The 26,245-nt window shown below is 34.6% G+C and overlaps 2 protein-coding genes and 2 long non-coding RNA genes across 5 annotated transcripts; all 4 read right to left on the bottom strand.

Annotated features, from left to right (window-relative positions):
• Nucleotides 1-2,097: 2,097 nt before the first annotated feature.
• On the bottom strand, nt 2,098-7,293 carry LOC148271404 (uncharacterized). The gene is made up of 3 exons (XR_015825103.1): nt 7,205-7,293; nt 4,323-4,930; nt 2,098-3,809 (listed from the first exon to the last, which is right to left on the bottom strand). It is a non-coding gene; the product is annotated as an uncharacterized LOC148271404 (long non-coding RNA).
• Nucleotides 7,294-8,403: 1,110 nt separating this feature from the next.
• Nucleotides 8,404-12,270, bottom strand: LOC148271403 (uncharacterized). 2 transcript variants are annotated; one of them, XR_015825105.1, is made up of 3 exons: nt 11,970-12,270; nt 10,794-11,466; nt 8,404-9,610 (listed from the first exon to the last, which is right to left on the bottom strand). It is a non-coding gene; the product is annotated as an uncharacterized LOC148271403 (long non-coding RNA). The 2 variants fall into 2 exon arrangements; XR_015825104.1 differs by having other exon boundaries at nt 12,181-12,259.
• A 1,348-nt stretch (nt 12,271-13,618) lies between these two features.
• On the bottom strand, nt 13,619-18,863 carry LOC148271402 (uncharacterized). Its single transcript, XM_088241433.1, has 3 exons — nt 18,767-18,863; nt 15,607-16,226; nt 13,619-14,626 (listed from the first exon to the last, which is right to left on the bottom strand). The coding sequence occupies exons 2-3, from the start codon at nt 16,187-16,189 to the stop codon at nt 13,854-13,856; spliced, it is 1,356 nt and encodes a 451-aa protein (XP_088097559.1). The 5' UTR covers nt 16,190-16,226; nt 18,767-18,863; the 3' UTR covers nt 13,619-13,853.
• A 2,087-nt stretch (nt 18,864-20,950) lies between these two features.
• LOC148271401 (uncharacterized) lies at nt 20,951-26,043 on the bottom strand. The gene is made up of 2 exons (XM_088241432.1): nt 25,413-26,043; nt 20,951-21,899 (listed from the first exon to the last, which is right to left on the bottom strand). The coding sequence occupies exons 1-2, from the start codon at nt 25,984-25,986 to the stop codon at nt 21,283-21,285; spliced, it is 1,191 nt and encodes a 396-aa protein (XP_088097558.1). The 5' UTR covers nt 25,987-26,043; the 3' UTR covers nt 20,951-21,282.
• Between the last annotated feature and the right edge of the window lie 202 nt (nt 26,044-26,245).

Below are 26,245 nucleotides of genomic sequence, written 5' to 3'. Positions count from 1 at the left end.
CATGTTTTTAATTTTTTCAAATGTCTGAGCTTTAGAATATTCCGTCTTTCGCTTGTGGTAAGACGATGTTACATCACCGCGCGCAAAGGGATTATTTAGCACAGTCTTTTAAGAGTTAACAAGGCCACAGCCGATTATCCCACCAGATCCTTACACTATAGTTAAAGTAATTAGAAGTAACATACCTTTTGCAGTGAATAGAATCCTTGTCCATAATAAAGATAAATATGCGTGGAGGATACGAACTTACACAAATCCTGACGGGACATGGTGGATTCATGAGCTTCTCGTACAGTATCTGAGATCAAAACCTGCCCATGCGATGATGTTACTTTTCAAGATGTCTCCAATCTGTTGATGCATTGCCGATTTTTTAGTTTACAGACAATGTAACTGGAGACGCGATGCAGAAGTCTAAATGAGGATTTACACGATGTTCATGTAGTAATTAGTCACAAGGGCTTGTCAAGAGAGGTAACATCATACACGATAGATATAGTAAAGGCAATAAACTGTATCAAATACCGAACACCCTTCAAGTGGATCGGAAGGTCTGTTGATGAATGACAACAGTCCGCCTTCTCTTGACGAGTTTTCCGTGGTTTCCTTGTCAGTAGAGCAAATGCGGAGAAGCTCCTAAAACAGGCCACAGCCGAAACTCACACCCGATCCCTAGGTACTATTATAAACATATTTTTATCAACTAAATAAAGTTTTTCATTAAAGCAAACTAAATAGAATATTGTTTATTGATGTAAACAAATGAACAACTATCCCTCTGAAGTAAGTATAAACCCCGTAGAATATAAGCATTGTAAAAAATAAAGCAAGTCCCATATAAAAAAGGTCAATATATGAGACATTCCAATAAGAAAGAAACGAAATAAATATATACCTAGCTAAATAGATTTAAAAAATAATAAAATATTCCAGTAAAATGGCTACACAGTGCAGAGCTAATTCTACCATATAAACATAAAACGAAATTTTATTACAATATTTGAGTTTGTCCAAATGTTCATAGACAAAAGACTGGATTTCCCCCCCTCGGGGGTCATTGAGATTGAAAAAATTACAACAGGGATGGAGTAAATAAGGGATTATGGAAGTCAAGGCATTTACAGGGCTAAATATTTTAATGAAACCAACTGGTCCAAGAAGAAGTTTAAAAATTGAAAAATTGTTTTCAGGCGTCGCCTAGTATGTGAAATAATTCAGTAAGATGAATCTCTTCACAACAATAAAGGTTTCAGCTCTTTAACTTCACTAAATTCAACAGATGGAAGAATTGAAGAAATATGGATGTTCAAACATAGGCGAAATGGTGAATGTTACACAGTGTGTAAAGTGGCCACTTAAACCAGCCAATGACAGGTCATAAGCCCTGTAAGTGCCTAGACTTCCATATTCCCTTATTTAAGGTATTCTCCATCCCTGTTGTAATTTGTTAACAAAATTTATATTTGCAGCCCTTATGGTGGTCTTAACATATCCCGCCATCGCTCAAACAACGGTGAATGGATCCACCCTGCAGTGGCTTAAGCTAGGGTTTCCTAGGACAGCGGTGCCCGTATTTTAACGGCCATAGTGAACGGTGATGCGGTGGAAAGACGTCGTAACGATGACTAGAGTGTGGTTTCCTATGAAAACGGTGTTATCAACACCATTTAACACCGTTTCCTAGGAAACCACTCTCTTGTCGACGTTACGACGGCTGTTCACCGCATCACCGTTCACTACGGCCGTTAAAATACGGGCACCGCTGTCCTAGGAAACCCTAGCTTTAGAGAAGAGCGTTATTAGAGCTTTTCAGGCGTTCCCATAGGCTCCAGGCTCTTTGGCGAAGTAGGGCAGCGAAGGTGTTTACCCGTCCAGCTGTAAACATTTCGGAGGCACTGCAATATCTAGGCAGTCCGAATAATTGCCTGTATGATTATACGTGACCTTTAATTTATTCCACGCTGCTTGCGTATAATTGTTGTTTATAATTGTGCGTATAACACCAAAGTTCAAAATTAATACGAAAACTAAAAATATTAAGTTTATCTGTGAAATGCACAGTAAAATTCGAGAAATAAAAATAAATAATGACGTGTATTTGCAATAAACATATATAATATCTAAGTGTTGACCAGATATAAATAATATTGGACTTACAAAATATTTGCATGAAAAAATATGGAAATAAATGATTTAATATACTTAATAAATTGAGATTAAATTGTCGATTCAGAATACAATTCGGTTTGGAAAATACTCAGGATTTATGTTTGAGAATGAAATTCAAAGTAAATAAATCATTTCAATTATCAAAAATCTTGAAAGTCAAATAATTATCAAAATAATCACAATTTCAATAGGTAGTATTTCCATACATTATTATTCTGTGAATTAAAGTACATTTGTAGTAATAAAATAGAATAAAAACCAAGATCATTTCAAGACGAAATCTAAATTTGAACGTAATAATTTATGATTTTTAATCAAGATGATATGTATCACCGCGTTTTGATTTACATGATCGTCCGTTAAATTATTCTTACTACATTCTGAGCATGGGAACGGTTTCTAATTAGTATGTATCAACATGTGCTGTTTTAAACTTTTTTTATGTCGAGTAATATAATTACATTCTGAGCATGCGAACGGTTTCTCACCAGTATGTATCAACATGTGCTGTTTTAAACAATCTTTCTGTTTAGTTGCATAGTTGCATTCTGAGCATGCGAACGGTTTTTTGTCAATATGTATTATGATGTGCTGTTTTAAACTTTGTTTATGTCGAGTAACAAAATTACATTCTAAAGCATGTAAATGGTTTCTCTTTAGTATGTATGAACATATGCTGTTTTAAATGATTCTTCCGTTGAGTAATATATTTACATTCTGAGCATGCGAACGGTTTCTCACCTATATTATGTATTAACATGTGCTGTTTTAAATTACTCTTCCGTTGAGTTATATATTTACATTCTAAACATGCAAACGGTTTCTCGCCAGTATGTATCAACACGTGCTGATTTAAATGACCCTTCTGATGAGTTGTATATTTACATTCTGAACACGCAAACGGTTTCTCGGAAGTACGTATCAACGCATGCTGATTTAAATTATCGTTCTGTTGAGTTGAGTTTTTATGTTCTGAGCATGCAGTCAGTTTCTCGCCAGTATGGGTCAGCAAATGATGTTTTAAACTTATTTTATGTCGAAATAAATAATTACATTCTGAGCACGCAAACGGTTTCTCGCCAGTGTGTACCAATACGTGTTGATTTAAATAACCTTTCTGTTTAGTTGTATATTTACATTCTAAGCATGCGAAAGGTTTTTCGTTAGAATGTATCAACAAGTGCTGTTTTAAACTGTTCTTACATCGAGTTACATAATTACATTCTGAGCATGCGGACAATTTCTCGCCTGAATGAATTAACACGTGTCGTTTAAATGACCTTTTTGTCGAGTTACGTAATTACATTCTGAGCATCCGAACGGTTTCTCGCCGGAATGAATTAACATGTGATGTTTTAGGCTATTCTTATGTCGAGCTATATAATTACATTTCGAGCAAGCAAACGGTTTCTCGCCAGTATGAATTAACATGTGCTGTTTCAATTGACGTTTCCGTTGAGTTGTATATTCACATTCTGAGCATGTAAACCGTTTCTTGTCAGCAGTCGCTAACAGATATACATTAGGATGTTTTTTCGTCGTCCTCTTCTGTCGTGTTTCGTATTCACACTCGGGTAGTGGTTCAGCACTATGAGACGGTAGATTTATACTCTCCACAAATAATGTTGTTGACATAGAACCTGAAAAGATAAAGTCATAATATAAACCTGGTGGGAAGATATGGGCCAGCGTTTAGTGGACACCAGGGACCTATTTACAAAAGACCCTGACTAGGCCTAGAGGAAAACTTTTAATATTGATTGAGTTAATTCACGCTTGTATCATATAATTACTAATTTACGATTAATTACTATGACTTGTTTCATGATTCTTTCGCCTGCGTGAGTATATGTTTGACATCATGAATAAAGTGCGTTGCGAATGATTCGGTTTTCCATCGCGCGTTGAACATGATGTATATTCAATTATAATAGTGTGGTTTTGGCCAGCACTGAACTAAGTACTGTTGGCAATGTATAGCTGTGGCGGGCACGGATGATACTCGGTACTCGGCACTGTGGGTATAGGAAGTTTGAAGTACTCACCCCTATCGGCTACTGATTACAATGGGAACTGCCTAACCACACAATATTATTGACAACAATATTACATTTCATGTTTTTATTTACACTTTATATATTATTATTACTCACTTGAGCCAACTTCAGTATTGCGAGAGGATTCTGAACATTCTTGTTTTATATCAGGATATTCAATGTCGATTTCCGTAAAGATCAGTTTATCACTCTCTAAAGTATACTGTTGTTCAGTACTGGTCCCCGGTTCAGCCTTCACGGTAGCAACATCTGGTTCCTCGTTTCTGTAGGAACATAGCGTCCCTTCTCTAGTATGGAGAATACCACCTTCTACATCGCCAGTCCCACGTTCAGCCTTCACGGTAGCAACAACTTGTGTCTCGCTTTTGGAGAAACATGATGTCCCTTGTCTAGTAAAGAGAATATCTCCCTTTATATCGAATGTCCCCGGTTCAGCCTTCACGGTAGCAACATCCAGTTCCTCGCTTCTGTAGGGACATGGCGTCCCTTCCTCAGTAAGGAGAATATCTCCTCCATCGCCAGTCCCCGGTTCAGCTTTCACGGTAGCAACACCTGGTTTCTTGTTTCTGTAGGGACATGGTGTCATTCCCCAGTATGGAGAATATCTCCTTTTCCACATCCAATCTCTGGTTCAGCCTTTACGCTCGCTGAAGCAATCTGTTCCATAGTCAAATACGAACACCATAATACTGAAGATCAAACACCTGAAAAGTAAACGATGCATACATAATATTAAAATATTAATTTAACAACTTTATATTTCCGCGCATTAATATTTTCACGAAATAAGATTTACCCTAATGGTATTTAATTATTAACATGGGAGACTAGGCGCATTTTAAAATGCAAGCATCATCGCGCCGTAACGAATTGAACAGCATAGGTAGTTTATTTCGATACCTATGTTATTATATTGATCATTGTGTAGATTGCTCACGATTTACGATAGTCATCAAGCGAAGAGAATGAACGAGTTCAAAATGTTTTTTTATGGCCACATGACTTTACTGACTGACTTTCAACAAAAATCGTAATCTTTGATGTATATTAATTTGTCTATATTAAATTCTCATACAACACTCACTATAATGCACTCTATAGACAATAAATTTGATCTGTTAGTTGATTAGAATTTTGATCTATTTATTTTACTATTGTTAAACTCTATAAAAACCATATGAAGAGTCCAGGAAAAGAACGATCAGAGTCAGCCCAAAACATATACCGTCGCGCCGTCTAGTTCGTTAGACGCTAAGCTTGCATAGCCTGAATCAGGAAGAGGTTAATAGTGATCAAAGTCTCCACAGAAATAGTTAAAAACTTTGATCGTTCATAAGTTTTCGATCAAACATCTAAAAACCTTCACAGTGTTTTGGTGTTTGCATTATATTGTTTATAATAAGAATCGCGCGTGAACTTTGGCCCATTCCATGTTATTGAGGCAAAACAAATGTTCCATCAGTGAAATTCTGTTTTTGGTAGTCTTTATACAAAACAGTGTCCATTTGCTACAAGACCAGTCTCAGAATAATGCATTGAAAAAAAATAAAACTGCCGCGCCGTACTGTTAATGCTCGACGGTCATTTAATGAGCCATGAGAAAATTATGTGATTATGGATGTCAAACTAAGAATTCGGGAAACCAATGGACCTAAACTGTCTTACAGAGAGCATATTCTAATTTTAAAATACTCTGTACAGTGATTTATAGCATTAAAAACAATTTGGTTCAAGAAATGCTTAGGATTATTACAAATAATCTGGCATTTTAAATAATTATATAAATAAAAGACGAGTGATACATTAATCCACAAATTTGGCTCGTCTTTTATTTTTATAATAAATTATAATGAACTTCCATCAATAATTTTCACTGACAAACTTAAATGTTTTAATCTGGCATTGTTAAACTAAATAGCTTTGCGTATTTTCAGAAATTTTCAGTAAGACATTGATTACTAATATAGGTAATGCAGGTTTTAGACTAAATGAAGAAAATCTAAAATGAGATGATTATAAAGGTAAGTTATTTTTAAAAGTTTCAGAACATAATGTTGCTTATATATCAAAAGTGATTGAATCAGCTAGCCATGGTAAAACTCTGACGCGTATTATGTCATTATGTATTGAACATATTCATATTTTATTCCATTACAAACTATGATTAATAATAAAAATAAAAGTGTGACCTCACTGGGGTTACCCGTGCCGAGGACACTTAACAATATAATTTTACAAAAATATTTTTGACATTTGAGAATAAATAAAGAAGACTTGACCCAGGGTGCTGGACTATTGAGCCTGATAAAGACAATAAAAACTTGTATGCGAATTCACGTTATAAATTTTCCTTTTAAAAATAAAGACATTCTTACGTCAAAATATAAAAATTGTTTTTCATTTGAAATAAGAACTTTTTGAGTTACACTAGCATTTTTTTTATAAAAACTTAAAAAACAATTTAATTATGCTTAAAAGGAATTCTGGTGATTCGATGGTCTGGCTGACTACGCGACATAAAATATGGATTTTGGAGAAAACAGTCTGATCTTATATCAAATGAAACCTCACACAAACTCTGAATGTATGAGGTGATATTTATCTTTGTGATATGAAATTTTCAAAAAGCAATTATTACAGTTTTTTTTTGTACAAAGCGGCCTGGTTTTTTTAGCGGAACAAAGAAATGACCTTTCTAGATTTGATAACACCAATATGTAATTTATTTTAAATTGTAGACTGGCTGCTTTCTGCATAAATATGTTCGTTTAAGTTTTCCAAGTTAAAAATTCGTCTTTTGTTCAATTCACTTCAGGGGACTTCAGGGGAAAAAATTATTTTTCTGGACTCTACATATTACAAGCACACGTCATGTCCAGTATTTTCCATACAACAAAGTATGCCCTCCGATGCTAGCGTACAAATTGTGTGAATTTAAGTATTCTTGTTGAACTTCCAAAAGAAAATAAAGAACTCACGTTTTATAAACATAAACCTCAGGAACACGGATTACAGCACATTATGCTTGATATGATGTGCGGCCATTTCGAGGAGGCACATAGACAATACCACAGATGATAAAACGACGATATAAAAAGTCATAGACATCAATATACTTTACGGTACTTATCTGGCTAATGAGAGACATAGTGTCCGGTCGGTTAAAGAATACAGTTTTTCTTGAAAGGGTGTTTTCCACTCGATGACTACTGTATGGTTGAAAACCCAAAAATTCAGTCGTGATGATATTATATTCGAAATTTGTTGCACAGAGCGGGAAAACATTTTTGAGATGGGAATATGGAAGGCGAAGCATTTACAGAGCTTATTACCAGTTATTGGCTGGTTTAACTGTTATAAGAAGTATAAGGATTGTTTTCAGGCGTTGCCTAGTCGGTGAATTAGGTCTGAGTGATGAATCTCACCCACATAATAAAGGTTTCAGCTCATAAACTTTACGAAAGTCAACAAATGGAAGAGTTGAGGAAATGTGGACGTTTAAGCATGGGCAAAATAGTAAATGATACACAGTGTGTAAAGTCTTATCTTTAACCATTCAATGGCTGGTCATAAGCTTTGTAAATGCCAAGGCTTCCATATTGCCTTTTCGAAAATGTTTTTCCCTGTAACAAAAAAAAATAGATCTGAATAACTCCCTAGAGAGGAAATCCAGCCTGTCTGCAAATAAGTGAATATACTGAAAAAATTGTTGATATTATTTATTTATTAACATACACGGCACGCAGTGCCTTTTACCTTAAAAAGAAACATAATAAAAATAAAATAAACATTTCAATATAATGTGAAAAACTTAAAATTTAAATATAAAAGTATTATTTTACATAAATACTAAATATATAACACAGCAGTTTAGTATAAAAAACATATTTAGATGTAAAAAATAATTAAACAATGTGTGCAAATAAAATTTTAAAAGGAAAATAATTTATGTATGTTTTTCATATTCGATATAACATTATAATAATTTCACTGTAGTGTAGATTCAACTTTTTGACAAATATTTCATGTCGAACTTGCCAGGAGTCGAACCCGGGACCTAAAGCATGGTAGGGAAACGCGACAAACAGTACACTACGCGGCACATTTATTTGCACTCGCTTCGTGATTTACTTACTGGGAAGGAAATGTTAAAGGAAACGTAAGAAAAACACAGAAAAATGTTATAAGGTTTATTTGTATTCGTCTAAATAAAAAAATAGGACCGTCGGTCTTTCTTCCGGTTTCACTGATACAAAAAATGTTTTTTTTTTGCAAAAAGTTATTATTGAAATGTTTAATTTGATAAAACTTGTATGTATGTTTCGCGATTTTAATTGAATTTGACAAATTATATGGAGGGACTTTGAGAGATATTGTCATTCATTCTCATGATCATATTGCCAATACGAATGTCCACCATGAAATACAATACAATATTACAATACCATAGCGTAATACAAATACGAATATAATCGTAAAATGTATCGAAATGAGCCGTTTCAAACGACTTTTTTGTTGTGTTGTATATTCGAATTCTGATCATGCGAATGAAACCGTGGGTTAAACATCGCCAGTATGTATCAACAAGTGCTGTTTCAAACTAATCTTACGTCGAGCTAAATAATTACATTCTGAGCATGCGAATGATTTCTCCGCAGAATGGATCAACATGTGTCTTTTTAATTTTTTACTATGTCGAGTTACATACTTACATTCTGAGCATGCGATCAGTTTCTCGTCTGAATGTTTAAACATATGCTGTTTTAAAACATGCTTATGTCGAGTTGTAAATTTACATTCTAAGCATCCAAATGGTTTCTCGCCAGCATGCATCGAAATGTGCAGCTTAAAATTACCTTTGTGATGAGTTGTGTATTTACATTCTGAGCATTCAAACGGTTTCCCGCCAGTATGTTTCATTATGTGCTGTTTCAAAAGACTTTTCTGTCGAGTTGTATATTTACATTCTGAGCATACGAACGGTTTCTCGCCAGTATGTATCAAAATGTGCTGTTTTAAATAACCTTTCTGTAGAGTTGTATATTTACATTCTGAGCATGCGAACGGTTTCTCGCCTGAATGTATCAACACGTGGCGTTCGAAATGATTTTTCCGTTGAGTAGTATATTTACATTCTGAGCAAGCGAACGGTTTCTCACCAGTGTGTATTGACATGTGCTGTTTGAAATGACCTTTATGTTGAGTTGTATATTTACATTTTGTGCAATTAAACCGATTCTTATGAGCACTCGTCAACAGATGTACATTACGAGGTTTCTTCGTCTTTCCCTTCTGTCGTGTTTCGTATTCACACTCGGGTAGTGGTTCTGCACTATGAGACGGTAGATTTAAACTCTCCACAAATAATGCCTTCGACTTAGAGCCTGAAAAGATAAAGTCATAATATAAACCTGGTGGGAAGGATATGGCCACCGTTCAGGGGATACCAGAGACCTACTTGTAATAGACTCTGACTAGCCTTCGCTGGTATCAAATGATTACTAACTTAATATTAATTGCTTTGACTTGTTTCATCAATAATAAATGCTAGCATATTGCAATACAGATGAAGAACGTTTTACAGAAGGGAATATAGAAGTCTAGACATCTACGGGGCTTATGACATGTCATTGGCCATTCATTCAAGTGGCCATTTTATACACTTTGTAACATTCATTCTACCTGTATTTGAAGATCTATATTCCTTTAATTTTTTGTATCAATTCAATCATCTGCGTTGAAATATTAACAGCTTTTTAGGGCATTCAATTCAGTCCTTGTCTACACACATTTGGACAAACGCAAGTTGATTAATAAATACGTTTGCCTGAGTGATTACATATTTTGAATCATGAATAAAGTACGTTGCCGATTTATCAGTTTTCCATTACGCTCATTATTTAAAAATTAAGTATATTAAATAAAAAATAGTGTGGTCTCGGCCAGCACTGAACTGAGTACTGTTGGCAATGTATAGATGTGGCGGGCACGGATGATACTCGGTACTCGGCACTGTGGGTATAGGAAGTTTGTAGTACTCACCCCTATCGGCTACTGACTACAATAGGAACCGCCCAACCACACAATATTTCCAAACATATTTTATACACAACATTATTTTTTGGTATGTGTATTTTTGTACATACACAAATCTGGATTTCTCCCGAGGGGGAGTAGGTAAATATTTTTTTATCAATATTTAATAATACATAAAATAAAGTAATATGCTAATTAAAAATACTTAACTTCAATATCAATACATAGATGGTGCTCCAACACGCTAGTGAATGGTTTCTCATTTAATAAGATATATACAAGAATCAAAATGGTACCTGTGTCGATATTCGCTAATAAGCGGAATGGGGAATGTTGTAAAAAACGTAAAGTGGCCACTCAACCCAGCCAATGACAGGTCATAAGCCCTGTAAACGCTCGAATATCGATAATCCTGAATTTGAAAAAAATTCTACCTCATCTCTGTAGGAATATTGATAAAAAAACATATTTTATACTTTTATTTACAATTTATACTCCCTAAATGGTAAAGTGGAATGCAGTATTACTCACTGGATTCAACTTCAGTGTTGCGAGAGGATTCCAAACATTCTTGTTTTATATCAGGATGATCTATGTCGATTTTCGTAAAGATCGGTAAATCACTCTCTAAAGCATACTTTCGTTCAGTGCTGGTCCCCGGTTCAGCCTTCACGTTAGTAACACCTGGTTCCTCACTTCTGTAGGGATATGACGTCCCTTGCCCAGTATAAAGAACATGTCTTTCTACATTGTCAGCCTTCACGGTAGCAACACCTAGTGCTTCGCGTCTGTAGGGACATAGCGTCCCTTCCCCTGTATGGAAGATGTCTCCTTTTACATCGCCAGTTCCCGCTTCGGCCTTCACGGTAGCAAAACCCGGTTTTTCGCTTTTGTAGGGACATGACGTCCCTTCCTCAGTATGGATAATCTCTCCTTTTTCATCGCTCGTAACCGCTTCAGCCTTCACGGTAGCAACACCTGGTTCCTCGCCTCTGTAGGGACATAGCGTCTCTTTCCCAGTACGGAGAATATCTCCTTTTATACTCCCAGTCTCTGGTTCAGACTTGACATTCACTGACGTGGTCCGTTCCATTGTCAAATATACCATGCATACATTTGTTTAGTTTATATATACTTATATTATGGTTTTATTTTTATTATTTTTAAGTTTTCTTCTTACACCAAACTACTTAAGATCAATCACCTGAAAGTAAACGATGCATACAGAATAGTGAATATGAATTTAATAACTTCCTATTTATTCGTGTAAATATTTTCAGGAAATAAGATTGATCCAAATCGTACTTTATTGTTAAAATGGGAAACTAGGCGCATTTTTAAATGTTAGCATCATCATTGTAACCTGAAAATTTCACTACTCGTGAAAGGTTTCTCGCGAATTCATTCATATCAAGAGCGCTTCGTTCAACTCCATGTTTTCTGACTAAATTCGTCCCCAAATTCTGGCACGTTGGTACGCTCCTTCTGGACGCAACGGTAGAGCGTATTACGCACGAGAGAATCGCAGCGAATTCCCCCTTTCTGGACAAGCTCTAAGGGTTAGACTCAGAGGCGCCACCGCAGTAGATATTCGCTCTTATGCTTAGAACAAAAGCATTGCAAATTTTTGGTTTGGATTTCGGTATAACAACAGATGTGTAACAAACGGTTTCGTCGCTGCTTGGGATTCTTGACTTGAGTACTTACTTAATTACTACGGTCCATTGTTTTGCTGTTAACTATAGCGGACTTCGTGATTGATAATCCTTGAATGATGGGTGGCTATAAAGCTGTAGCGGCCTAATACTCGAATCTCCGTGAAATGAGGCAAGACATTATATGCAAGAGATATTTAATTTACGAACAAAGATTTTCATGCCATCCACTGCTATAGCGGATAAAAAAATAACTAACTCACGTTTTATAAGATAAAACCTTAGTAACATGGAATACAGAACGGAATGGTTGATATTGCGTATGACACACGGGGATCGGCCATTTTGAGAAGGCACATAGACAATATCATAGATGGTTCTGCTATGATGTAAAAGGTCTTACGCATAAATATACTTTACAGTAGGTACTTATATTTAATTATTTTTTTGTAAATTATTGACAGTGTGTAAAATATAAAAATCAATTAAAATGCATCCCATCAACTCCTTTCGTACATACCTATGGAATGCATAAACATATTTTGTATCTACAATAATCGATTCGGAACTAATGGTCGTCTTCTTTCTGATTTTTTTCATACCCGGGTAAAACTCATTATACCGTTTATTTATTTTACAATTTATATAAAATTTCATTTTATTCGTATGAAAAAGCAGGCATGATGCCTTAAAGCAATTTGTTCCTCTCTATCAAAACCGTTCAGTTAGAGAAAATAAAAACTATATCGACATATTTCAGCATGGAATTATAATAAATCAAAAGGCGGGTAGAATCATCGCGCTGTGTCCAAAAAATTCCAAATACCTCTCCCCTCTGCACAACATCCCACCTGCGCGCATGCACGAAGTGGCCGCGTAATGTTGCCAGACCGCAAACAATATATTATCATATCACAAATGTACGATAATTTTGTGTTTTGTTTTGTTGTATTTTAGCACAAAAAATATTAGACTGGATTATAAAACAAAGCGTAAGACTGATCATCTTACCTTTATATAGCAAAAATGGTCAAGATACGCTGCAATTGGTGTACCAATGCAGTGCCCTATGCACCATTACGTGCGGAAAGAGAATGATGATGATATTTAAAAAAATAGGTAACTCAAAAAATTTACAGTAATTAGTCATTCAGTAATTAAGTCAAATTAATACAGTTTAATAAACTGAGGCTTATTAATAAGCCGGATACGAATTCGACTAGCCTGGCAATAGTAACAAAATGTCCACCTCGTTTTACTTAACAATCGAATTCTTAAATAATATAATGAATTTTAACTCTCTTAACTTGACATTGTAATCGGGGTTCTGGTGGGACTTTATTACACTGTATGGGGATAACGAATATTGGTCTCCCAAAATACGTGCGCGGTGGCGTTGGGTCAAATAAGACCCAGTTTTAAATGTCGGCAATTTTGGGCATTTTTTGTGAGTTTTCTTTTAATATTCTATTATCACAATATACACTGAATCATGAAAAGGCGAGTGGTAAAGTTTTAAAATCTCAAAATTACGAAAATAGATATTTTTTACTTAACCAAATAAATAATATTGAGATTTTTTCTTCAGACTTATAATATAACATTTTTTTGCGTTTTTTCCAAACTTTGAAAATTTTTGATGAAAATTACGAAACGAGATAACAGAGAACGAAAAGAAGAGGTAGAAAAAACACAGAAATATCTGATGGTGCTAGTTTATTTGATAAAACTAACGTAAAGTAATAAAACACATTTTAGACATTCATACATAAAAGCTTTAAATGTATTATTTTAAGTAATAAAGAAACAGTAGGTACCAACGTGAATAAAATTTAAAAAAAAGGTATTCACAAAAAAAAAAAAATAGATACCCAAGAAAGTCAACTATTTCAATTGTTCGCTGCGTTTCTCCTTAATTTAACGAAATTATATATTACTATTTTAGTTTCTCGCCAGTATGTGTCAACTTGTGCTGTTTCAAACATTTACTGTGTCGAGTTCTAAAATTACATTCTGAGCATGCAAACGGTTTCTCGTCTGAATGTTTTAACATGTGCTTCTTCATATTACCTTTATGTGGAGTCGTATATTTACATTCTGAACATTTGAGCGGTTTATCGCCAGTATGTATCAAAAAGTGCAATTTTAAACTATTCTTTTGTCGAGTTACATAATTGCATTCTGAGCATGCAAACGGTTTCTCGCCTGAATGTATTAACATATGCTTCTTCAAATTGGCTTTATGTTGAGTTGTATATTTACATTCTAAGCATGCGAACGGTTTCTCGCCAGTATGTATCAAAGAATGTATTTTTAAACGACTCTTCCATTCAGTTGTATATTTACATTCTGAACATGCGAATGGTTTATCACCAGTATGTATCAAATAGTGGTGTTTTAAAATATTCCTATGACGAGTTATATAATTACATTCTGAGCACGCGAAAGGTTTATCGCCAGTATGTGTCCACAAGTGCTGTTTTAAGCATTTACTGTGGGAAGTTTTATAATCACATTCTGAGCATGCGAACGGTTTCTCACCAGTATGAATTAACATGTGCTGTTTGAAATTACCTTTCGTTTGAGTAACATATTTACATTTTGAGCATGCGAACTGTTTCTTGTCAACATTCGTACACAACAGTAGTGGTTCAGCACTATGAGACGGTAGATTTATACTCTCCACGAATAATTTTAACAACTTAGTACCTGAAAAGAGAAAGTAATATTTTTTTTTCATAATATTTTTTCCACATTACACAATACTTGGCACAACCCGTGTCGAAGCCTTCATTTAAGTTATTTAAGGCGTCTGAAAAATATATACATAAAATAATAAATCTAAAAGTATAGTTAAATCTACATGTAAATAAATAATAGAAAAATAAACATTTTAACCTAGCCGGACTGAAGGGGGGATTCGAATCCCCCATAGACCGATTTGGTCAATTTCACTTTATGTACATAAGCATTCGGCAAACTAACAAAAATGAATAAAATACACGAATAAAATATGTGTACGCGAAAACATGAATAAATTATTGTACAGTCATGAACACTGCCAACGTTTTAATCTCTTGACGCCATATATAAGTAGGCGCTGGGGTCGTTTGGTCCCCCGTCATGTGTAATTTTTGGATGCTTAGTGAGGGAAATATTAATATTTAGTACAGCACATAAATGAGTACTGTGCAGATATTGAGCCGAGAAACAAGCCCTTATCGTGGACTTTTTTTCCCAGTACATTTGAAAGTTCCTGGTAGCACAACATCTGAACAAATACGAAATAAATTATTACAGGTGACATGTTCATCATAATACTGTGTGGATACAAAAAACGTCATTTTCTGTTATTTTTTTAAAAAGAAATAGTCTACCACAACACCCAGACCAATTGATAAAAAAAACCTTCTTGATTATCTTTATAGCAACTGGCGGGAATCGAACCCGCGATGCCAGTTTCACAGTTAGCCGTCTGATCCACTGCGCCACGGCGCCTATCATGCATGCAACAATAGTTGGATATTTACTAGTCTACTGCTTAGTGGGTAACCTTCTCAAGGCAGTTCTCGGGATTCGAATCAAGAAGCCATTTCTTTACAAATAATTTCAATTTTTCAATATTATTACTAACCTTTGTAGCAAATTTATATACCCTAAATGGTAAAGTGGAATGCAAAATTACTTACTAGATTCAACTTGTTGTTCAACAGTGTTGCGATAGGATCCCAAACATTCTTTTTTTATATCAGGATAATCTATGTCGATTTCCGTAAAGATCAGTATATCACTCTCTATAGTATACTGTTGTTCAGTATTGGTCCCCGGTTCAGCCTTCACAGTAGCAACACCTGGTTCCTCGCTTCTGTAGGGACATGGCGTCCCTTCCTTAGTATGAGTTATGTCTCCTCCTACATCACTAGTCCCCGGTTCAGCCTTCACGGTAGCAACAACTGGTTCCTCGTTTCTGTAGGGACATGGCCTCCCTTCCCCAGTACGGAAAATGTCTCCTCCTACATCGCCAGTCCCCGGTTCAGCCTTCACAGTAGGAACACCTGGTTCCTCGCTTCTATAGGGACATGGCGTCCCTTTCCCAGTATGGAGAATGTCTCCTCCTACATCATCGGTCCCCGGTTCAGCCTTTACAGTAGCAACACTTGGTTTCTCGCTTCTGTAGAGACATGCCGTCCCTTCCCCAGTATGGAGAAAATCTGCTTTTACAGCGCCAGCCTCGTGTTCAGCCTTGACACTCACCGAAGCGATCTGTTCCATAGTTGAATACTAACACCTCACCACTAAGATCAATCACCTAAAAAGAAAATGACGAAAACAAAATATTGAATATACATTTAACAATGTCATATTTCTTGGCATTAATATTTTTTATGAAATAAGACTTATCCGAATCTTATTTAACTATTGATCTTGTCACATTTCTAAATGTAAGCATCCCACCCGAAGACTTCACTACCCTTTGTGAATATAGTAGGTATACGAATGCTAGTTAAGTCGAGATAACAAAACAGGACTATTCTTTTTTATTATTATTTTATTTAAGTTTATAGTTGTGCACAGAGTGCTATATCAGTATAATTACAGTGTTGTTACAAAAAACATAAACCTAACACAGCATTAATTACGTACACAACACAATATATAATACAATTTCTGACAGGACAACCAATTGTGACTAGAATATGTTTGACGCATAACTGTATTTGTGTGAAATATGGTGTTTGTGTTATATATATTTTTTAAATAGGCTAAATATTATTAATAGAGGCTAATGTTATTAATCGAGGCTAAATGTTGTTAATAGAGGCTAAATATTATTATTGTAAATGAGACTCAGCTTCCGTTTGTAACGTAGAGCTGAGTCGTTAAAAATATCAAGATGGCACATCTTTTAAAATTTGGCAAAATGAGCTTCTGAGCTGCTCTGGTGTTGAGTTTGTCGTTGCTCAGTAACGCAGTATGTCTAGTTCGACGAAAGGGAATATTACAATTAATTTCAGCCAGCAAATCGGCACAGTAGATCCGATTATTGGTAAATTATAAATAAACAATTGATCCGCAATCATGCGCCTTTTATGGCTTTAATTATTATAATATTAATTTTTTTACAAATATAACGTTAGCAGGAACAATTAAAAATTGCAATGTAGAACCACCTTAGAAATCAATACTTTAAATTCACCTATCACCCACCATCAGTCAAATCCAGGACCTCAAGAATGGTAGTCGCTGCCAGGGCTGGTACCTGACTAAATCACCTTACTTTCCTTGTAACAAAAAACATCTAGATACACTGCGATTGTAGTGTCGGGCAGTGCCCAATGGACCACTGGGTGCAGATGAGAAAACAAGGTAATTAAATTGAATGTTTTCTTTTTATGTACCTTACTAAATGAGTTTTTATTTATTCCTGAGATTATTCATCTTCTTCAGCCTTACTCTATCCACTGCTGGATAAAGTCCTCTTCCAAACGTCTCCATTCGTTCCCATCACCCGCTTTATTGTTCGTGTATTATACGTTTAATTAATAATAAAAATAAATAAAATAAAAATTCAGCACCTACGCGCAGTTCGTCTGCTGTAAATATTTCTATTTTCACAACAGCAGTCCGAGTCTTATTTTAAATCAAATCCGAACCCTTATCCGATAGAGAATGTTTGAGAGTTGCTAAAAATTATATATCAAAGAAAAATGTCACAACTTCGATGGAAAAATCATTTAACATCGGATTCACAAAAAAACTGCGGACTCAAGTCTTTCTTCAAAGAAATGGTTAAAAATTGAATTATTTGTGTAACAAAATAGTGTGTAATTAAAAAAAATGTAGTTTATTTTCAATAAAAAACCTACATTCAAGTTATAATAACTTTTCAGCAGTAAAATTATGAACAAATATAAAAAGACATTACTTTACCACATTACCACAACCTTTCAGAATAATTGAGAGATTCCAAAACAAACTGTCATACAACTGTAAAAGTGCTTGATGTATTAAACTAAAATTTGTGTATGTGTATGTTTGTGTGTATGGATGTATGTATGTCGACCTCGTGGCGTAATGGTTAGCGCGTTTTTCTACCATGCAAGAAGTCTCGGGTTCGATTCCCCGACATGTGAAATATTTATTTGAAAGGTTGTTTTTACCCTAAAATATTTCTTAGTCCCTGGACTGGTACCTGAAGCGTAATACTGATCATCTTACCTTCATGTAACAAAAAAGATCAAGATACACTGCGATTGGTGTACCAATGAAAGGGAATGATGATATACATATATATATGTATGTATATATATATGTATGTGTGTATGTATATATGTGTATGTATCAATATATGCATACGAGTAAGTTTGTATTTTGTCTGTGCTTGCTTTTAATTTGTAAATTATTATCATGTATTAAAATGTAATTGCCTAGCTTGGAACGGGGTATGTAACCTTGTTAGCTGGGCAAAGTGTACAAAAAAATGTATGTAATATTATAAAATGTATAAATAAATAAATGAATAAAATAATAAATGAAGCGCCACAAGTGTAGGGTGAAGAGACGGCATTTTGCACTAACGCATAGAATAAAAGCGTTGAAAATTTTTGGTTGTGTTTTTTTGTATAACAACAAACGTGTAATGGACGGTGCGGAGTACCTACTGCACATTGTTTTATTGTAAACTGTAGCTTATTTTGTTATTGATAACCCTAGAATGATTTCTGAGCGCACGGGCGGCTCCACCGCGGAAGCGGCTCATTACTCTAAGGTTTTAAAGAACAGCCCTACGGAATACTTGCGTGCCATCCTGTGCTACGGTTGATTTTTAATAATATTTTAAAAACTCACGTTTTAAACGGGCAAAGCCTTAGCAACATGGAATCCTGTACGAAACAATCGATATGATGTCTGACAAATGGGGTGCGGCCATTTCGATAAGGCGCATAGACAATATCGTAGATCATACTACGAAAATGTAGAAAGTCATAGACATACATATAGGATACGGTACTTACTTAATTTTATTTGTGAAATTAACATTCTTTGAATCAAAACCATACAGATTGTCAAAATGTAAACTCAAATGAAACAAAAAGTCTTGTAGTGAAATTTGGTGATATTTTCGGATTTAATACGAAATTCGGATTTTTTGTTGTGGATAATCTACATCATCACCGTTCCCTTTCCGCACCTAATGATGCAAAGGGCACTGCATCGGTACACAATCGCAGCGTATCTGGATCATTTATGTTACATGAAAGTAAGATGATCAGTCTTACGCTTCAGGTACTAGTCCAGGGACCATGCAATATGAAATATTCTAGTGTGACACCTTTAAAATAAATATTTCACATCAACCATGCCGGGAATCGAACCCGAGACCTCTTGCATGGCAGGCTAACGCGCTCACCACGAGGCCGACATAATTTACGGATAAGTTATATTTTATTGAGATTTTAAATCGATTAATATGTTCCTTTTTGGGTGATACCATGTGTGTTGAATTTATTCCGACGTTTCGGCTACCATTGCAGGAGCCATCTTCAGGGTAAGTTGAATCTGTCCATGTGCTTATTCAAATGCATGTTGGGTTGATTTTATATTTTTGCACAACAACTATGGTGAAGGCGAATAGTGGGTTTTGCATGTTGGTTTAATCGGCGTCCTGACGAAGAGATAGGTACGTTTCGAAACCGGTAGACATAAAAAAGTAGGTAAGTAGTTTAATACAAATATTTAATAACATTTAATAAAATATTTGACCACAATGCGTTAAAAATTATTAATATTCAGTAAATGCTTAGAAGAAAAAAACATTATTATGCATACGAAACATGTTTATTACCGAATCAACTATAAATATTATATATCATACTTAATAAGTACAACAGGAATTATAACAATCAAATATTGGCAAATCATTTATTTCACAAAATCTAAAATTAAACACAAGTCAAATAAATTCATTTTCATAAATTATGATTTTTTAAAAACATATTCATGAAGAAACAGTAAGTGAATTAAAAAAATAGGAATAAGTGAAAAAATACACATCGACAAGAAACTTTACCAAAAAGTTACTTACCAAAGTAACTTTACCAAGAAAAATTACCAAATTATTGAAATGTATTTTTTTTATTTGAAAAATTATTTATTGACCCTTACGGATTATTACATTCATTTTACAAAAATAATGTATAATTTTTTATTCAAACTCTGTTGCTGATAATATTTTTTACATCCGTTAAAAAGTTTGTCTGAGTCTTCTGTTTAGTTTTGTCTGGTAGTTTATTGCATAATTTCAGTCCCTGGTTTATTAGTCTCGACTGTCCTTGTCTCGTTTTAGAAAGTTGCAAATGATATTTTTCTGAGATTCTCATATTGTGTCCACGTTTACTACATTTTTAAAAAAGTTTTAGTTCTTCGTCTACAATTACATCAGTGGCAATTACATCAATTTATGGATAAATTTTAATGATTCTAGTTGAAAGAGTTCAGTTATATTTAATTGCTTAGTTTGTTTGAAAAATTCTCTAGTTACTGTTAAATAGGGAAAGTCATATACTAACTTTAATATTTTATTTTGCTGTCTTTGTAGTCTGTTAGTCATTTTGATATCCTGTTCCCCATAGTAGTTGCATATAACATATTTGACCTTTTAAATGTGTTTCTTACATTATAATTTTTCCCATTGATTTAAATAAAAAATTAATAATGTCGCCACTTTGCTAATTAAATTGCTGATATGAATATTCCATGTCAATTGTCTATCTATTGTTGGTCCTAAGTATTTAACATGTTCAATTTCAGTTAGTCGTTCGTCATTTATATGAGCGTCTATTTTATGACATTTTTTTCTAGATTAAAAATGGATAATATTGCTTTTTTTCCATTAAGTGTAAGTAAGTTTGTGTTTGTCCATTTAGTCAACATAGTCAGGCCTCGTTTATGTCATTGTTTGTTAATACGTCTGTTTGATTTTTATAGAACAGCCCAATGTCGTCGGCATACATAATAATTTTTCCTTTAAAATTTTACACTGATAAGTCTTTAATATATAAAATATATAATAGTGGACCCAAAATAGATCCTTGCGGTACTCCAAAATTTACTGTTTGTAATTGGCTTTTTTTTTCATTTACATATGTATACTGCTTCCGATTTAGTTCCTCGTAAGTATGTCTCAAGATGTGGTGTTTTAAACAATCCTTCCGTTTAGTTGTATATTTGTATTTATTTCTGAGCAAACGAAAGGTTTATCGCCATCAACATGTGTAGTTTTAAACTACTCGTAGGGTTGTTTGGTAACATTCTAAATATGCAAACGGTTTATCGCCAGTATGTATTGAATATGCCATTTCAAATTATCTTACGTTGAGTTGTATATTTACATTCTGAGTATTCGAACAGCTATCGCCTGTATGTGTCAACATGTGCCGTTTCAAATTACTTTTCTGTCGAGTTGTATATTTACATTTTGTGCATTTGAACGGTTCATCGCCAGTATGTATGAACATGTGCCGTTTCAAATTACTTTTCTGTTGAGTTGTATATTTACATTCTAAACATTCGAAATAATGTTCTTCGCCAGTATGCATCAACATGTGCTTTCTCAAACTACCTTTCGTTCGAGTTGTGTATTTACAGTCTGAGCATACAAATGGTTTATCGCCAGTATGAATCAACATGTGCGGTTTCAAATTACCTTTCTGTCGAGTTGTATAGTTACATTCTGAGCATTCGAACGGTTCTTCGCCGGTATGTATCAACATGTGACGTTTCAAATTAGTGTTATGTTGAGTTGTATATTTACATTCTGAGCATGCAAACCGTTTTTTGTCAACACTCGTCAACATATGCATATTACGAGTTTCCTCCGTCTTCATCTTCTTCCGTGTCTCATATTCACACTCGGGTAGTGGTTCGGCAGTATGAGACGGTAGATTTATACTCTCCACAATTAATGTTGCGGACTTGGTGCCTGAAAAGATGAAGTCATAATATAAACAAGAAAAAATATTGAAACATCAAAGAAGCATTTGGCCACCGTTTTACGGATACCAGTGGTAGTATTCTGAATCTTCTCTAGCCCCTAGAGAGTTATTAATTTGAAGATTTTTTTAATGCGACGACACTTTGTTTCATATAATGGCCACACTGATGATTAAACGTCAAATGGTGTATACAAATGCTTCAAAAACGGACTAAATGAACATTTAGAACACTATTGCGACCTTATGCATTACCCAAAACACATAATTAGGTTGAATTGACCAAACCGTATTATTAACATATTACAACAGAGATGAAGAACATTTAAGAGAAGGTAATAAAGAGTCTAGGCATCTACAGGGTTTATGACCTGTCAATGGCTGGTTTGAGTGGCCACTTTACACACTGTGTAACATTCACCATTCTGCCCATATTCGAACAACTATATTCCTTCAATTCTTTCATCTGTTGATGTTTGTGAAGTTAAAGAGCTGAAACCTTTATTTATGCGGGTTAGATTCGTCTAATTGAATTATTTCACCTACATACTAGGCAACGCCTGAAAATGTTATTTTTTTCAATTTCTATACTTCTTCATGGACCAGGTGGATTTATCAACAATATTTTGAGTTTGTCCAAATTAAAATAAACCGAATTAGTTTAATTTCCGTTAATGAAGTAGTTTTATACACCATTTGGCGTTTAATCAACAATATGGCCATCAAGAAGCAAAGTGCCGTCGCAATAAAAAATGATTTCTTCAACTGAATCACTCTCTAAGGGGAAGATAAGATTTGGAATACCACCCCAGGGCCGCGATTACAATCGAAACTTAAGGACGTCAACCTTTATCATGACGGTATAGTTGAAGAGTAATTCTACCGAGCGACCACAAAGATACACTACCGACCCCTTATCTTCAAGTTTGGAGGTGATACATCGGTATGTACCAAGGTTTAAGTACCCCATCGTACACATATTTGCTCATTAAGAGTGACCAAAATTTTGTATCATAGAAATTTTTGCTTAAATTACGAATTATTTAAGGTTTTAATCGATCTTAGGTGGAAACTTTATTATTTAAAGTCTATTTAAAATACGAAAGAGAAGTGAGTAAATTTTGAAGGGGAATAAAATTCTGACATTCTAACTGTCAGTTTTTAACCGAACGGCTAGATGCTGCAAATCTACGCATTTTTAAAGCTTTAATGATGATTTATTAAAAAATTTAATCGGTCTGAAGTTGACACATGTTTTCATTCAATAAAATATACACATTATTACAATATTAATACATTATAAAGAAAACAAAGTATTAAGATATATTTTGTCCCGATAAACTATTCAATAATAGTTTGTCATCGGGTGCTCAGACATTAGTACAGACATAATACTGTATACGTATAAAATAATAAAAAATAGTTTGAAGATTTTTTTTTAAAGTAGAAAAATAGAGTAAAATAAAACAATTATAATTAAAGAATAGTAATTTACTTGAATATATTTTAAATATAGGAAAAAAAAATAAACACACATATAAATAGTGTGTGCTCATAAATATAATCAAAAAAAGATGAAAAATTATTTAAACAAAGTAAAGTAAATCGAGAATTTTAATTCATATCTACAGAAAAAAATGAAATAATAAGAAAATTAAAAGTACATATTAAAATTAGGATCTAAAAAATGTAAATGAAATAAGAAAGAAACAAAAGAAAAGGTTAACCTAAGAAAATAACAAAAATGTATTCAATGGAAAAAAAAAATGTTTTACATAAATAATAAATCAATATAGGAACGTTTTGTCTACTAACCACTTACGTAACAGAAACATAATTTTATTTTTACTATGACATGTTTTCATGTCAAGTGGCAACAAATTAAATATTTTTTGAACAATATAATCCAACGTACGTTGTCCATATTTTTAAATTTTGGTACTACTGCTTAAAAGTCTATTTGAAATGTGAAAGAGAAATAAGTAAATTTTAAAGGAGAATTAAATTCTGAAATAATTGCTAGTTTTCAAAGGAAGATGCTGCTATATTTATATATGGCTGCATCTAGTCATTCGGTTTGAAAACTCGAGGTAATTAGAGGGTATGCGTAAGACCAAGGACCTTTGAGATTTGGTAAAAATATTGCCACTGTGAAGAATGATTGTATGTTTATTATATATTTTCCAGGCTATTTCTTATCTTCCTGAAGGCACATATCTATGTATCGATAGAGCAAGTTTTGTAATACGTCAGCAGATAGAGATAGTACAAAAGTTAACCATACCGTCTTCGTAATTGTCAAACGTCATATAAACATTGTGTTTAGGCGAGCACTTTTTGCTATAATTGTGATTCATAATCGCATTGATGTGGCTACTTTTAATATTTTGTTTTTTTTCCACATCCGCTCCTAAGTGGAGCATGTGGACATTACCAGTTGCCTCCGGGAGACCCTTCGCCAGCCAGCATTTTTGCCACTTCCCACGTCAATCTAGCACCCTTTGATTCCGACGAATAAAGTCTAAAGATCGTTATTGACGGCCTTCCAGGACGGCGTGAGCCCGCAGGTTTAAAGAAGAGGCAACTTGGGTTGAGGTTCTCCTGAGGCATGCGCAGCACGTGTCTGAGCCAAGTTCACCACCGCGTCCTCAAGACGCTCGTTATTGGAGGCTGCTGCGTCCGTTCTTGGACTTCAATGTTAGTTGTAAAATCGAACCACATACCTCATATTCTTCTCAAGAACTTACTCTCAAAACTCGGAAGTTTGGTGTTTTGAGCTTTGGTAAGGTGCCAAGATTCGCAGCCATACCCATATATACTTTTTATCACAGAAGCTTATTTGAAATACGAAAGAAAAACGCTTAAATTTTAATTAAGCAACGAACGCATGAATTGGTTAAATTCGATCTTACGACGTTTGAGATGACGTCGTGAAAACACGTAGCGACATTTCGGTAGATCAAAATTCACCAAACCGAGGTAGCTGTCTCAATATGTACAGATGAAGACAGCGTTTGTAATCGCACCCCATGGATTGATCTACTTGTAATAGACCCTGACTAGGGCTGGAGCGAAACTATATTTATTTATTGAGCTAATCTACGCTGGTTACTAATTTACGATTAATTAATATGACTTGTTTCATAAATCGTTCACCAGTGTGATTATACATTTTGCATCATGAATAAAGTACGTTGCGAATGATAGGTTTCCATCACGCTTATAAGTTAAAAATGAAATATATTTAATTGTTTAGTGTAGTGTCGGCCAGAACTGAACTGAGTACTGTTGGCAAAGTATAGATGTGGCGAGCACGGATGATACTCGGTACTCGGCACTGTGGGTATAGGAAGTTTGTAGTACTCACCCCTATCGGCTACTGACTACAATAGAAACTGCACAACCACACACAATATTACTGACAACAATATTACGTAACATACTTTTATTCACAATTTATATTCCCTGAATGGTAAAGTGGAATGCAGTATTATAGTACTCACTGGAGTCAACTTCAGGGTTGCGAGAGGATTTCAAATATTCTTGTTTTATATCAGGATTATCAACGTCGATTTCTGTAAAGATCGGTACATCACTCTCTAAAGCATACGGTCGTTCAGTACGGGTCCCCGGTTCAGCCTTCACGGAAGCAACACCTGGTTCCTCGCTTCTGTAGGGACATGGCGTCCCTTTCCCAGTATGGAGAATGTTTCCTTTTACATCGTCAATCCCCGCTTCAGTCTTCACGGTAGCATCAACTGGTTCCTCGCTTCTGTAGGGACATGGCAGTTCTTCACCAGTATGGAAAATATCACCTTCTACATGGCCAGTCCCACGTTCGGCCTTCACGGTACTAATACTTAGTTTCTCGCTTCTGTAGGGACATGGCGCTTCTTCACCAGTATGGAAAATATCACCTTTTACATCGCCAGTCCCACGTTCAGCTCTTACTGTAGCAACTACTTGTTTCTCGCTTTTGAAAGGGCATGATATCCCTTCCCCAGTATGGAGAATGTCTCCTTTTACACCGCCAGTTTCAGGTTCAGCCTTGATACTCACTGAAACAATCTGTTCCATTTTTTAATACGAGCACCTTATACTGAAGATCAATTACCTGAAAATTTAAACGACGCATACAGAATATTAAATATTCATCAAATATAATAATATAATTTCCTAGCAAGGTTCATCCAAATCATCTTTAACTACAAAAAGGGAATCTAGGTGCATTTCTAAATGTATCGTCATCACCCAAAGACTTTGCTTCTCTTTGAGAATCTAGTACGTATACAAATGCTAATTAACTTGAGCAAAACCGGACTATTTGTAATGGATT

The sequence above is a fragment of the Micrasema longulum genome, unplaced genomic scaffold (genome assembly GCF_059751315.1).
Source record: "Micrasema longulum isolate JH-2025_06_02 unplaced genomic scaffold, ASM5975131v1 h1tg002894l, whole genome shotgun sequence".
NCBI lineage: Eukaryota > Metazoa > Arthropoda > Insecta > Trichoptera > Brachycentridae > Micrasema > Micrasema longulum.
Note: the sequence above shows the minus strand (reverse complement) of the source record. Positions and strands in the feature narration are given on the sequence as shown.

Excerpts from the sequence above, each read along its gene's own strand:
- LOC148271402 (XM_088241433.1), bottom strand. The coding sequence starts at position 16,189 with ATGGAACAGATCGCTTCGGTGAGTGTCAAGGCTGAACACGAGGCTGGC. Across the intron at positions 14,627-15,606 it reads TGAACAACAAGTTGAATCTA|GTACTAAGTTGTTAAAATTA; the intron begins GTAAGTAATTTT and ends TTCTCTTTTCAG.
- LOC148271401 (XM_088241432.1), bottom strand. The coding sequence starts at position 25,986 with ATGGAACAGATTGTTTCAGTGAGTATCAAGGCTGAACCTGAAACTGGC. Across the intron at positions 21,900-25,412 it reads CAACCCTGAAGTTGACTCCA|GCACCAAGTCCGCAACATTA; the intron begins GTGAGTACTATA and ends TCATCTTTTCAG.